Source organism: Aristolochia californica, unplaced genomic scaffold, assembly GCF_029961685.1.
Source record: "Aristolochia californica isolate CCGP_79_NKW_82.1479 unplaced genomic scaffold, dmAriCali1.0.hap1 SCAF_16, whole genome shotgun sequence".
Taxonomy (NCBI): domain Eukaryota; kingdom Viridiplantae; phylum Streptophyta; class Magnoliopsida; order Piperales; family Aristolochiaceae; genus Aristolochia; species Aristolochia californica.
The window spans coordinates 23,143,431-23,158,229 of record NW_027181837.1 but is presented as its reverse complement, the minus strand read 5'-3'; the positions used below and the strand labels follow the sequence as shown (position 1 = coordinate 23,158,229).

General features: G+C 38.4%; 1 protein-coding gene across 2 annotated transcripts in view; it reads right to left on the bottom strand.

Annotated features, from left to right (window-relative positions):
• LOC137953065 (GPN-loop GTPase QQT1) overlaps positions 1–14,799 on the bottom strand; it is a 47,763-nt gene that overhangs the window by 13,811 nt on the left and 19,153 nt on the right. Inside the window, exons 2-8 of one of the 2 annotated variants that reach the window (XM_068800263.1) lie at positions 9,230–9,352; positions 5,925–5,969; positions 5,743–5,822; positions 5,313–5,387; positions 1,836–1,939; positions 1,554–1,710; positions 1,379–1,460 (exon numbers count right to left, since the gene is read on the bottom strand). In XM_068800263.1, coding sequence (XP_068656364.1) covers positions 1,379–1,460; positions 1,554–1,710; positions 1,836–1,939; positions 5,313–5,387; positions 5,743–5,822; positions 5,925–5,969; positions 9,230–9,321 — 635 coding nt within the window. In that variant the 5' untranslated portion in view covers positions 9,322–9,352. Of the gene's footprint in view, positions 1–1,372; positions 1,461–1,553; positions 1,711–1,835; positions 1,940–5,312; positions 5,388–5,742; positions 5,823–5,924; positions 5,970–9,229; positions 9,353–14,799 lie in introns of both variants that reach the window. The other variant, XM_068800262.1, reaches the window with a different exon arrangement.

Here is a 14,799-nt window from a genome sequence, read left to right as displayed (position 1 = left end):
ATCAATCGGAGTCAAAGAAGGTGCTTGTGTCCTTGTAGAAAGTTCAGCGTCATGGGTTCCGATTACCGGCCGTGGGGATGGTGACCGTTGAAGGGTCTCGGCTCATTTCGAATAGCGGTGCACGTTAGCACATTCGAAATCGTCAGGGCTCTCAACGCATGTTACGAATCCCCTCGGTGCACTAACATTTTTGCATTGGCCTCCCTTACCGGATCTGGACACGATTGGATTTCAAATTCGAATAAAATACCATTCATTAGGCAACCCTCCCCGGCTATTGGCCGCCATTCTACTAAAATAAGCTGTCAAAGCCTTCCTACGACGAGCAATCAGAGTCTCCAGTCACTTGTTTTCCGACCACCATCTGACTGCACCGCCTATATCTCGGGTTTACATCTCCCTTCTTTTTCTTTATCCTTCATCCACAATAAATGATCAACTTGCATCGAGATAGGCATCGATCATCGCCTTGTAGACTCTTCCTCCCACTTAAATCAAGACGTCGAGGCCCCCAGAAAAATGCCTTGCCACCAATCTTTTGGCTCAAACTATATAGATCCAATTGGCTTTAATCGCTTCTTTATGAAACTTTGTTGCCACACCGACTATGCTAGAGAGAACCTAGAAGATCTCCACACACCAAAAATGAGCTAGGATTCCACGCATTGTGGCCTAAACAGATTACCTCTTTCGTGCTTTCTCTGGAGGTCCATTAAATTAACCCCTAGTAAGTCCTACCTTTCATATCTTGTTTATAGGTAACACCCTTTCGAGAATATTCTAACATTTTTACCTACTCAATCAACTAGTTCTAACAGAGATTAAAAGGTTTTAAATATATCTGGTCTTGCAAAGGAAACAGCAGCCCAAGGTAATATGTAAGTCACTTTGAACTGGCCAATGACAAGGTCATATCTAAGACATGCTACAATTCAAGAAACAGTACTCTACATACATTATAGATCATACAAGGCAACAAACAGACAGAAAATGCAGATAATACCCTCGAAGGTAACCGTTGCCTCATCTCTGTATAACATTATGTTTCCTGAAAATTAAGAGACTTCTCATCTTGATCAAGTTTCTTACTGTCAACCCCGAACATACATACGATTAGTTCCATTGGGCATAATATTTAAGTATCAAATTCCTATCTGACTGCATCTGAAAAAGTGGCAGTCGGGGGAATGACCAGAAAACCCCAAAACTTGGCGATGTAACCAGTATGACATTCACCTAACAGTATCCCAATTGGCTTGATAACGAAGAAAGAATAAAATAAAATCAGTGAAATCCCAAGATCACCATAAAACGAAACATATTTGTTGGACACCAAGAGGCACAGAGTAGCATTAATGATAACCATCTAAACCTGTACTTTGCTGAGCGAGGATCTTGATCAAGATGATTTTGTAAATATGATAAATCCTGAACGTCTGTATAGAACTCAAGGTTGAATGCTGTACCAGATAAAAAATATGTTAATTGTATACAGTCACAGACAACCCCCTAATAAAGCTTTTAGCTTCCACAATGGAAGAATTTGACCTTACCTAGTTTCCCATAGCTTTCAATTAGATCAATCTTAGATAAGACATTTATGTGCGGCAGTTCGAGATGTAACATGGTCGACAGCGAGAAAAGCAACGCACTCACATACTTTCCCGGGTCACTACACAAATGGGCATCAACTAGATGGACAGCAGTCAACTGAACAAGAAAATTAAATTAGTAAATAATAATATGAGACCTTAATAAATATCTAGGATGTAAATTTCTGAAGTACTATCATGCATGGAATGCACTACAAAATGTATCAATGTGCACAAACATACCCGAAGGTTCAACTTCTTTATGAGTTTGGTGATAACGTTTTTTGCATTAGAATGAAGGAAGAATAATTCAACTTGTCCAGGAAAGTCAAATAGAAGGTAGTGATCTGCAAAGTTAAACCAGAGCACTTTAAAAAAAAATGCACACCAAAATTTTGTGAAGTTTTTTCAACCAATCATTTAAACGTGATCTCTATCAAAATACAGAGATATGCAAAAGAATGTAAACATTTCGTTTAAACAATTTTACATTTCAAACTTAGGTATCATCAGAAGTATACATTGTTTGAAGACATAAATCCACCTAGAGAAAAGAAATATTGGTATCTCTAGATTTTTTACTCAGTAGTCAAGCACACATTTGATTAAGATACTACCAATAGAAAATACTGAATTTCAGCAAGTTTCTGGGCAAAAACGTTTCGTGGGGGGTTAATCAACATGAATCAGGAGATGAAGTTCATCCCAATTACTTAGATCATTCAAGTAAGCCATTAGTGGTGCAGCAGCTTCATCTGAATGATATAGGTAATCGGGATGAAGCTGCCCTGGGCTTAAACAGTGGAATCCAGAATCCACCCATTTTTGCGAGTCATCCACTTGAAGCCATCAGGACGCATCTCTTCCTCCCGATTTCCTTTGATTTCCCCCATTTTGGTTTCGATTTTCCCCATTTCAGCATCAATTTCTTTGATTCCACTTCGATTTTCCCTTGATTTTCCCATTTAAGGCCCTCACCCTGTTTTCCTGATTTTGCGGAGCACATCTCTTCTACCGCTATTGGTGCCTGCTTCATCTCAATCGTTGTTGCCATTGTCTTCAGTTTCGGCTGGTTTCTTCTCTCGGGACGAAAGGCTTTGGCACTCCACTGACTCGACTATGCTCTTTTAAATTAATTTTGCACATTGGGCTTGAAGACGGCAGCCAGAGTGACCCTAAGTTATACGGATCCGTATACCATGTAAATAAAAAATAAATTTTGGAATTAACAGAGCTTCGATTTTCATGAGCATTATAATGATTCAAGAAATGACAAAATTTCATGGCGTCAACATCGGGCAGAACTGAATATTTGAATAGGTAAAAAAATGCCATGAGAAAATGAGTTGGTCAACTACAAAATGCATGAGAAAAATAAATAATGTACAAAGGTAGAATTTTAGTGTAGTAATCATGTTTGTTTTAGTTAATTTGGGGTTTAGATCTCATCATCCATAGTTTATTTCCACTCAAGAGAACACGAAGCATCCTGAACTCAACAACGAATACAGAGACATGGCAAAGGACTTAAAGAACGAAGATAAAAAATCAAATGACACGTATTGTGAGATAGGATATTACCGGTACCACACCACAAATCGTCTCTTCATAATGTAATGCACCAACAAAGAGAGGCAGGGCAAGGCAGAAACAGGAGCAAATAGTTGTGTATGCTAGCCAGACAAAAGTTGAGGAGAGTCAATCTGCCAGCTTTGGATAACATCCTACCATTCCAAATGAACAGCCGACTCTCAAGCCTTTCAATAATCGGGGCCCATAATCCCATTCGGGGTCTCAAGTCAATAAGAGGAAGGTCAAGATAGGGGGATGGGAGAGACACAATCGAGCAACCCAGAGTATTCGCAAACCCATAATAGTCGTCTTCCTCTAGTTAACCTTCTGACCAAAAGTGATTTCAAAAAGACCGAGAAGGGCTTTAATATTGTGGATTGAAATTCAAATTCAAAGACAACTCACTGAAGAGATGGAGCACAAGTACAAATATAGACAAGCAACCCTTCTTTTTTTCGTAAAATAAGGCTATTGGACATTTTAACCAACAAAGAAAGTTAAAATTCATGTTAAATACGAGTGTAGCACCTAAGGGGGGTTAGTCAACTTGAATTAAGAGATGACCTTCAGCCGCATTATTCAGTTCATCTCCTAACGTCATCAGTGGTGCACCAGCACCCAATTCATGTTGATGAATCCGAAGATGATGCCCAAGGTTTAATTTCTGGATTTACGATTCAATAGTTTTTTGGAAATCATCCGGATGAAGAGGACACGTCATCGCAGGAGGCCTAAATTTTTTTTTTCTCCCACTCCTCTCTCGGTCTCCTTCCTCGCATTTTATTCTCCCTCTCGGCCTCCCTCTCCCTTCTCTCTCCCAACGCCAAACATCGTCGCACGGCTCCGTAGCAGCTTCTGTCGCAGAGCCACCATGCTAATCCCATTCATCCATTGTATCTTCACCATTCAGATCAGCTTGGGTTGGTTCTCATACCACAACCCCTCACTGAGGAGAATTATAGCACATGGAGTCATTCCATGACTATGGCCTTGACCGTCAAAAACAAATATGGTTTTGTTGATAGATCATTGATTTTTGTTTATTAACTATATTTATTTTTTAATTACTGTATTATATTAGTGACTTAATAGTGGTAATTAAAATATTGTTAAATCAAGCATTTGATAAATTATTTTGGTTTAATTAACCCATTTTTATAATTAAGAAAACTAATGGTTTTAAATTTAATGGAAAAATATTATTAATAAATAATACGTAAAAAATATATAGTGTGTTAAAGTTAGCATTTGATCAGTTCTTTTTGTTTAATCATTCCTTTTTATGTTGAAGTATATCTTATGTTATTAATAAATTAATAACTTCATTTATTATATTTGTTACTTTTTTTTGAGTAAAAAGATGTATATTTCAATAGAGAAGGGAAAGAGTACAATACCTGGCTAAAAAAGACCTTCCTCCACAACAAGATGTTAGAGAATTTATATACGTTACAGTTATTTTTAACTTTTTTTTTATAATTAATCATGTGCAAAGTTAATTGGCTCACGTAATTACTGTATTAATGTACAATAAACTGCAATCATTAAATAATTAATTAGTATATTAATATATTTTAATTATACATTAAATTACTTCTTTGTGTAGTAATCATGTTTGTTTTACCTAATTTGGGGTTTAGGTATTATGTTTTAATTAAGTATATTATTACAAGTTACTCATTCTCTTATTTTTTATATTTTTTATATTTTTCTCATTTTGAGGCACTAATATTAGAAACAATTTTCCAGAGTACATGAACTCGTCCACACTAACACCAAATTTGAAGTTGAAGTTCATGCCCCCCAAAGTACAGCTATGTCTTTTCCAAAAACCTTGTTGCACATCAAGAACTTGAGGAAGCAGTCTCCACAAAGAGAAACCAAACTACCCTATGCCAAAACCCTTTTAATCTCTTTTCTTTCATTAAATTTTTTTGAGGAAAAATGTGTATATATATAAAAATAAAATAAAATAAAAAGAAAAGTTCTTTGATTAAATTATATTAACCAAAAAACCAATAAAAACAGCAAGTGTTTGAGTTTGTATGTGTGAATGTTTTGCCATAACAGGGAAAAGGATTTCCAGACTAGAGAAGAATTTATTCATCAGACAAACAAAATGAATGTGAAAAAAAGATAGATACCGACCTTTAAAAAGAGGCTTCAACTTGGACTCCAACCAGTCAATGTTCTTCTCCAAATAGTCCATGCAATAAACAAGACCTACTTGAAATAAAAGAAATTGCATCCAATATCTAGTAAAATTCTTTTCCATTAATTAAGCCACATGAATAACACCTATAAAGGATAAATTCAGTATACATGTCCCTAGTGCACATGTAATCAAGTAACTACTTGTTGACAGCTGCTCTCAACAGACTGGAAGCAAAAGTCAATTTTCTTTATTCAACATGAATTATGGAATTTTGCTCTGAACCACAAGCATACACAATGAATAGTGTGAAAGTGGTTTCAAGTTTATTTACACACATTAAAGATTGCGACAACCCATTAGACCTAACTACAGAGGTTAGAAAAACTCAGTGCCATAGCAAATAATTCTGTAAGTACAACCAACCTCCATTAGGACCAAGTGAATGCTCAGTCATAACATCACTGAGTTTTATGAGGTCTTCAACATTCACTGCACATTCATACCTATGTATCAAGTAAAGGAAAATAATGATTGCAGAAAAAGTTATTTGCTTAACCTCCACTGCAGGTTAGTATCCAACTAATACAACTATTTAAGATGGATACGGTAATGCATCATTTGCTGGATCCAGATTTATGATGGCAACTTTCCTGCAATCAAAAGAAAGAAACATATTCCATGTAAATGCATAGAGGCATAATGTCACTGGCTGATAGACAAGGTAGGCACCTAACAGAAAGATTGCAGCTTGCATTTCATCCAGTTAACTAACCTTTCCATCTCCGTTTACAAGTAAAATAATCACATTAGACGTAGCTGCTGTATTTGAACTTACTAATAAGTGCACATACACACAGCTTTTCCTAATTTAAATTCTTCAAGGGCCACAAAGCAATTTCTTGGAGTAGCCTTTCAGAATCCTTCCTTTGGAAGGCTGAGGGTTTCTACCCACTCCCGCATCCTTCTACATTTATCTCAAATCATAAACCATTGAAAAAATAATAAATAGAAATTAAATGAAATGAGAAATGAAATCTTTGAAATTGCACTACCAAATTTGAACAATTTGGCCATGAACCAAATGCAGAAGAAACTTTAATGTCCAAAACTGGCATTATTCTCCATAGTGCAAGATTTACATTTTCCCACTCATATTTGGCTCAAATATTTGCAGATTGAAGTGGTACAACAACTTAGGAACACAAATCATGCCAATTGATGGATGACACTCTTTTGCAACTCCTTGCACTCAAAGCGTCAACTTGTTAAGTTGTTCACTGATAAAAGCATTAGTGTATAGTAGGGTCACAAACTAGGCAGAATTGCCAAAACCTAGAGAAATTAGGATTTACGTTCCAGCCTAATTAGGAAATTTATGTGTGAATCTTATTAGAAGACATAGCTCAAAGGGATGCTGATGGAAGGTAGTAGTGAACTTTAGTGTGATTGTCTTTGCTCACAGGCAACTGTTAGATCGTGAGCTAAGACGTATAGATTTCCTATTCTAAGAAGGATTTCCTTGTATTGGGTTGCCTAGTGCCCAAATTTTTAGGAGTTGTAGAAGCTTAAGATTAGGAATTCTAGTTTGAGTTAGTTTCCAATTAAATGTATGGCGGATTACCTATAAATTGTAATTGATTTTTTCGAATGAATAGACGGAAACACAGTTGTGTGGTTTTCTCTCAGAAATCCTGTCTCTCTCTTTCTCTCACACTCATGGGCAGTTACTAACTTCTAGAACTGAGCCCCAAAAGTAAATATGCCAAAAACTCTAAGTGATGGAATATGGAAAAGTAGACCCTTAATCCTATTCCACGCTAGGCCGTCTTAATCCGCTGCCAGTAGCCCAGGTTGGGCGTGTGTGTGTGTGCGTGTGTGAGAGAGAGAGAGAGAGAGAGTCTATTGTTGCTTTTAATTGATGTTATCCGATCCATTCAATTTTTTTCTTTAAATGATGATAATTTTATTACAAAAGAAAGCAAAAGAATACATTGAGGGAGGCCTCCCCTAACAACTAGAGATTGCAGGGAAGGACCCAATTTAGCACATAAATCAGCAGCCGAATTGGCTGATCTAAGAACATGGGACCAAGTACAAGTCGTAGTGGAAACAATGTCCATAATATCAAGAAAAATTTGCCAGAGACGCCACGGGGGGAAGGAGGTGGTGAAGCACCAGCCAATGACGACTTTGGAGTCACCCTCCACGATCAATAGACCTCTGAAGTGATCCTGGTAGATGTGAAGCCCGTGGAGGAGACCAGAGAGATCAGTAGTGGCCAAGTCCGTAATGCCGAGAGGACCAGAGTATGACATAATAGTTGTTCCTCCAGGATAAAAAAACCGCCCCTCCAAAGCCAGCCAAACCCGGGTTCCCAAAAGCGCTGCTGTCAAAGTTGAGCTTGGAATATGCGATAGGAAGGGGGAGGGGGGCTTCCAAATATCAACTTGGTGGGGCACTAGGAAAATGGACATCTGAGCAATAATCTTCCAATTGGTGCAGGAAGGGGTACATGATAAACAGCCAAATTCTTTTCGACTGTGAATTCAGGTAGATAAAGCTTGTAGCAGTGCAGATCACCTCAGTGGTAGAGTGAGAGGCACGATTAAACCGTCTAGAATTCCTTTCAATCCAAAGGCACTAGAGAATGTAAGCAACACAAACAGCTAACAGAAGCTTACCAAGGAGAGAGAGACGAGTGCCTTATAAAAAACGGCACATGATGCTCAAGTCAAGGGGGATGCAGAAACTGAGGCCCATGCTATCAATCATAGAGGTTTGGACCTTCCAGGCAAAAGCACGGTGGAGGAGGTGACTGATGGTCTCGGCTTCCACCACACAGAGGGAACATAGAGGGTCAGAGCAATGTTTCCGCGTCTGATAAGATTGTCAGCAGTGAAAATCCTGTTGCAGCAGGCACTCCATAGGAAAATTTTCACCTTCGGAGGAGCAAAGAGCCTCCAAGCAAAAGCAGCCTAGTGAGGGGCGGGAGGTTGTGTCCAACCCATTAGATGATGATAGACCGAGGAGGCAAAGAAGTAGCCAATGTCATTAGGGAACCAGATCAGCTAGTCAGTCAGCAGGGGTCGAATTTTAACACTATCACATCCATCAATCATATCACAAGTAGACACGGCTTCCACATCAGAAGTGCCATTCATTAAGGACAACGATCCAAAAGGAACAATTTTGAGACCAAACTTAGATTTCATCAGTCCACCAATTGTGATGGATCTATGGCAAGGTGACCTTGTTGATTCATAGACAGGTCAACTATGCCAACCTAACGTAGTAGTAACTCCCTATGAAAGAACAATCACAACGACTTGAAAGAGGAAGACTCTAGTGCAACAATATTCACAAATGATTAACATATATCAAAGAGGGCCACTCAAAGAGAGTTACCAATAGGACCCAAAGAAAAGAAAATACTTTCAAACAGATATTTGAATTCATTAAGAAGACAACTATTTCTGTTTAAATGTCAATGTTATGACATGATAAACAGATAAAAAATCACAACTCTGTTCTGGTTCGTGCTCTCATTCAAGCAGCTATTACTGCTTTATGCATTTATCAACAGGTAAGATCATTGATCAGCCTTCAAATCTATAGACAAAATCATTGCTCAGAATATCATTAATGAAGATTTCCGCTATCTGCACTTAAATCTAACAACGGATGAGGAAAAAAAACCTGGATGTAATAACGGCTAATATAAAATCAGTTCATCATACTCCCAAAAAACAAAATAAAGCTCATAAAATTAGTATGACAACAACACAATCATTTACCGTAATCAAGTACCTTCCAACAAGTTTGAGGAACTGTGACATGCCATTGCAAAAAACAAAATAAAGCTCATAAAATTAGTATGACAACAACACAATCATTTACCGTAATCAAGTACCTTCCAACAAGTTTGAGGAACTGTGACATGCCATTGCAGTAAGTTGTTTTTCCTGAACCAGGCGGGCCAATAACTACTTGACCAAACACCATCCCCACCACCGTCTTGTGGATTCAAATGCACCTTTAAATCACATACAACATTTAAGAGTGATCCAAATCATAGTCATCCCAAGCATAGCACTAAATGGAGCTAGGAAGCACTTCTTGATGTGGTACATGACTCAATTGTAGAAGAAGAATTTCAAAATATTTGCAGATATATATAAAAAAGGAAAGAAAAAGATAGAAGAAGACTGAAATTCAGCTATTTATTTTTTCGGAAAGTTACTGTTTTGAGAAAATACTCACTTTAGTACTTTTTATCAGGAAAAGTCAGCATGTTTCCACTTTTAGTAGCTTTCTAGTTTGTCTACAGCCCCAAATTACAAGGGTTTTAGGGTTTAGGGTTTATATTTGCAGATATATATAAAAAAGGAAAGAAAAAGATAGAAGAAGACTGAAATTCAGCTATTTATTTTTTCGGAAAGTTACTGTTTTGAGAAAATACTCACTTTAGTACTTTTTATCAGGAAAAGTCAGCATGTTTCCACTTTTAGTAGCTTTCTAGTTTGTCTACAGCCCCAAATTACAAGGGTTTTCTCTAGCAAAGTCTTTAGTTAGTAAGTTTTCTTCATTAGTAATCAATTAGGGAAAGGGTTAAAGATAGTAAGTCTATCATTAGAAGTTTCCATCTAAGCTAGTTGCTAGAATCATTTCTTAACAAGGGGATATCAATTTATAAAGTCATAATTCCATTGTAATTAGATCTTTAGTTCACAGAAAGTTTTATTGTGGTGATATAAATTATTTTGGTAAGTTGTTGGATGTTTTAGAGTCTATAAAAAGGGAGAATCTATTGTAACTATGAATCAGTTTGTGAAAAATTAATACAAGTTTTCTGTTTGGTTGTTGGAGCACCATTGTTTCACTTTCTTTTTTGTTGAGATAATTCATAGTGAATTTTTCTGTAGTCCTAGCTACAGCAAGTTACAAAACAACACTCAGTGAACTCAAGTTCTTCTCTTTGAACTTTGAAAACCAAGAATTCCCTAGAGTTGAAACATAACCGCCGAGTTGTTCATATTCCAACATGTCCATCAACTATATTCCAATTGTTTTGAAATGTTATTTATTTACGAATAATATGAACTAAAAAAGAATAAAAAGATATACACAACCATTCTTGAACTTTTAACTTCCCTAAAGTCTTAGAGGAAAGTTGTTCCCACTCGCATAGGTACTGGCAAAGAACCATAATTTCATTCAAAAGGAAAAGAATTGAAAGAGGCACAAATGGATAACTAAGCCATGTGCAAATTGCAATATCCATCTCACTTTCAGTTCCAACTCAGGTAACCCCAAATCTAAGACTCAGAAAAACAAGTTAACTCTTCATATCTGAAATGTTACTAAAAACTGGTCTAAACTCTCCAAAAATTTAGAGTTTTCAATATAGATGTATATATATTGGAATGGGATTCATTAATCAAACTAAAGAGCGCAAAGGAGAGGGGAGAGTAGATCCCTCTTATTCCAATGGAGAAAGAATCTCCAACTGATAACCATGATCATTTTTTTTTAAAAAGGTGTGAATATATTACTGAGAGAAAAAAATTACAAACTTTACTAAACAGGACCTTCCTCCACAACAAGATGTTGGAGAAAAACACCTGATTTAGCCCGACTATCCGCCAAGTGATTTGCGGACCTAGGAATATAATTCCACATACATTGCAATTGGGAAATTAAAGTACATATATCATCAAAAAGATCCCAATGACGCCATGGAGGTTTACATGTCTTCTTACACCAATTGATGACAACTTGAGAATCGCCATCGACATATAAAGGTCCTACCATTCTCTGATGAAACAGCTTCAGGCCATTAAACAACCCAGATAACTCGGCTGTAGTTGAGTCTGATATGCCGATAGGCCCGGAAAAAGAAAGGAGCAAAGTGCCTTTATCGTCATGAATGACCCCACCATATCCAGCAGGCCCCTAACACACTTCCATCAAAGTTTAGTTTAAAAAACCCAGCTAGAGGAAGAGACCAAGTCTCCATAGTCGGGAGGCGGGGGAGATGAGACATTTTTGCAACAAGATCCCAATTCTCTCGAAAGTTGATCCCTTCAAGACTTTTGAATTCTTTTCTCATACGAATCCAAGAAGTGACTTGCCCAACAATCTGATTGCTCAGAATATAGTCAGGAAGGAATTTTTTATTAAACCTTCTGTTATTCTGTTTTTTCCAAAGGCCCCAGATAATGTGATCGACGCTGCAGGAGATTAATAACTTTCCAATTTTAGGGAGATTAACCTTAGTAATCGTGTGAATCGTAGAATCGAAATTTTGGGAGGAACAATATTGCAAGCCAATTTTGCTAATGAGTTTTGTCCATACAGAGTACGCATAATTATAATGCAATAATATATGATTTGTAGTTTCAGTGGAGGACAGGCAGAATGGGCTAAGTGGGTCCAAAACATGCATTCCCCGATGTATTAGCGGATGTCAGGATTTTGATTTGGCATGCTGTCCAGATAAAGAATTTTGTTCCCGAGGGTACATGTAGGGACCACACAATGGCTGATGGGTGACAAGATTGAACAAGGGAGGGGGAGAGAAGAGATTTATAGGCAGATGAAGTAGAAAACGTACCTTTGGGACAAAGTGTCCATATCAGGGTGTCAAGGCCATTGTTTACATGGGCAGAAGAAAGTCTCGTAATGAGTTTGGCGGCATCAATAGTTTCTGCTTCTATCAGCGCTCTACAGGGATTTAGGTTCTAGTCACAAGAATGCCGCCCGACAGTAGAAATATTAGCCTCCTTGTTTTTGGTGAGAGAGTAGATTTGACCATAACAAGAGTTTAGACTAGCCTATCCTATCCACCAATCTGTCCAAAAACTTGTCCTACTGCCAGATCCAATATAACACTTGACAGCGTTTTTGAAGATAGGCAGCAACTTCGCTATTTTTTTCCAGACAGGAGATAATCGGTTATACCTTCCTCCTTCAGTCCACCATCCCAAGAACTTATTTGCGTTACTTGCCACAATGTTTCACCAAACCAGAGACGGAGCCATATTGAATTTCCAAATCCACTTCAAAAGCAGAGCCGAGTTTGTTGTTACAGTGTCACGAATTCCAAGGCCACCCTCAGCAAAAGGTTTACATACGTCAACCCATTTGACAAGACAATATTTTTTTTCACCATTTGCCCACCCCATAAAAATCTTCTTTTTAAAAACTCTATTCTCTTTCTTACAGAGGAAGGGCAGCGGTACAAGGATAAAAAATAAGACGGAATACCATGTAAACATGACTTTACCAGCTTTGGACAAAAACTTCCCTCTCCAGGAAGCGAGTCTACCTTCGAGTCGCTCAATGACTGGGTGCCAAGCAGATTTTGAGGGTAATGCAAGAGAAAGCGGGAGACCCAAATACGTGCCCAGAGAGGAGGCAACTTTACAACCCAAGTAGTTTGCCATGGAATTAAGAACCGAGGGATCAATATTAAAACCCAAAATTGAAGACTTAGCCCAAATTACCTTCTGCCCAGAAGACAACTCAAAGAGGTTTAATAGAGCTTTCAAGTGGGAGATTTGAGAAAGGGTACCTTCTCCGAAAAAAACAGTATCATCAACAAATTGGAATAGAGGAATGGTCCTGGTGAGAATCAATTGAGATAGGATTAAGCCAACCAGTTCGTTTGGCAAATCCGACCATAGAAGCAAGATGTTCCCCCATGAGAGTGAAAAGAAATGGGGACAATGGGTAGTGGGTCGCCTTGTCTTATTCCTCTCGTAGCTTTGAAATAGCCGCAAGGGATCCCGTTTACTAGGACAGAAAAATATGGGGAAGAGATACAACTTCTCATCCAAAATTTCCACCGAGTCCCAAAACCTATTCTATCTAAAAGATAATCAGATAGCTTCCAATTTACTCGATCAAAGGCCGTTTCAAAATCAATTTTTAGGACGAATCTTGGATGTTTTGATTTTTTGAAGGTGTCTAGGAGTTCGTGGGCAACCATGGCAGAATCTAGAATATTTCTGTCTCGAATAAAAGCACTTTGATAGGGGCTTATAATTTAAGGGAGGTGGGTCCGAAGGCGGTTAGCCAGTAGACGGGCTATGATTTTATAGTAGCTTGTGGTGAGACTGATGGGTCTAAAATTTTCAGAAATGACAGAGCTCGCCAACATCTTTTGTGCGGGCTACTCTGAAGCTGGCGCCGTGGAGCGAAATATCAATACCCACCTTTCCCCATGATCGTTCTATCATGGAATGTTAGAGGTCTCGACTCTCTGGCCAAGCGTGCCCTCAGCAGAGCAGCGCTTTTTGATGTTAAACCAAAAATTGCTATTCTTATTGAAACTAAGATAGTCTTTTGATTACTCAATTGTGTGTAATTTATGGTATGACACCAACCCAACGTGGGCACATGTAGGTGCAATTGGCCATTCTGGTGGCATAATTGTCATCTGGGATCCAACTGCTTTTGATGCTATTTCTATCATTCCGGGGCGATACTCAATCGGTCTCCAGCTCCTGGATCACAACCTCGGTACTTCTTGGGCGCTAACCAGCATGTATGGGCCAACTCATTACCGTGACCGAGCATCTTTCTGGGAGGAAACCATTCAGCTTGTCCAATTGTGGGACCTCCCTTGGCTCATTGGAGGAGACTTCAATGCGACTTTACTTTGCTCTAACAAAAGTCCTCCTGCCTCCCGAACCTCATCAACCATAAGAGTTTTTTATGACTTTATCAATAGTCTTGCTCTCTCCGAGGCTCCTCCCTCAGGGAAAAAATTCACCTAGACAAATTGTCAGAATCCCCCTATTTTGTCTAAATTGGACAGATTTTTTGCCAATATAGAATGGAACCTCCTATTTCCCAACACATCTGGCCAAATCCTAAACAAAATAGGATCTGACCACTGGCCTATCCAACTCAATTCTCGGCCAGTTACATGGGAAAGATCTCCCTTTCGGTTTGAGAATGCCTAGTTATCAACCGAGGCTTTCATCCCTTCTTTGAAATCGTGGTGGCTCGAATTGGAAAATCATCCGAACCCGGGCTGGGCCCTCCCTCAGAAACTCAAAGCCCTCAAGACAAAGATCAGAATGTGGGATAAAAATCACCGAATTTTTGCTGCTTCCCAGAAAGGTTCGATTCGCCGCCACATTTCTAAGTTGGATCTACTGGAGGAACAGAGGTTAATCTCTCCCACTGATTTTCTGATTAGAAATAATTTAAATGTTGAATACCTTACGTTTCTTCGTTCTGAATCTGTCCGTTAGAAACAACGTTGAAGATTTCGTTGGATGGCTGAGGGTGATGGAAATACAAATTTTTTCCATTCCATCGCCTTGGCCAGGAGGACTAACCGTATCACTGCTCTCTGTAACGGAGACCAAGTGGTAACAGATAGTGCCTCCATTTCTAACCTTTTGGTGAAGTATTTCTTAGAGCTATATTCAGAAGTCTGTTTCAGAAGACCAAAAATTCATCAGCTCG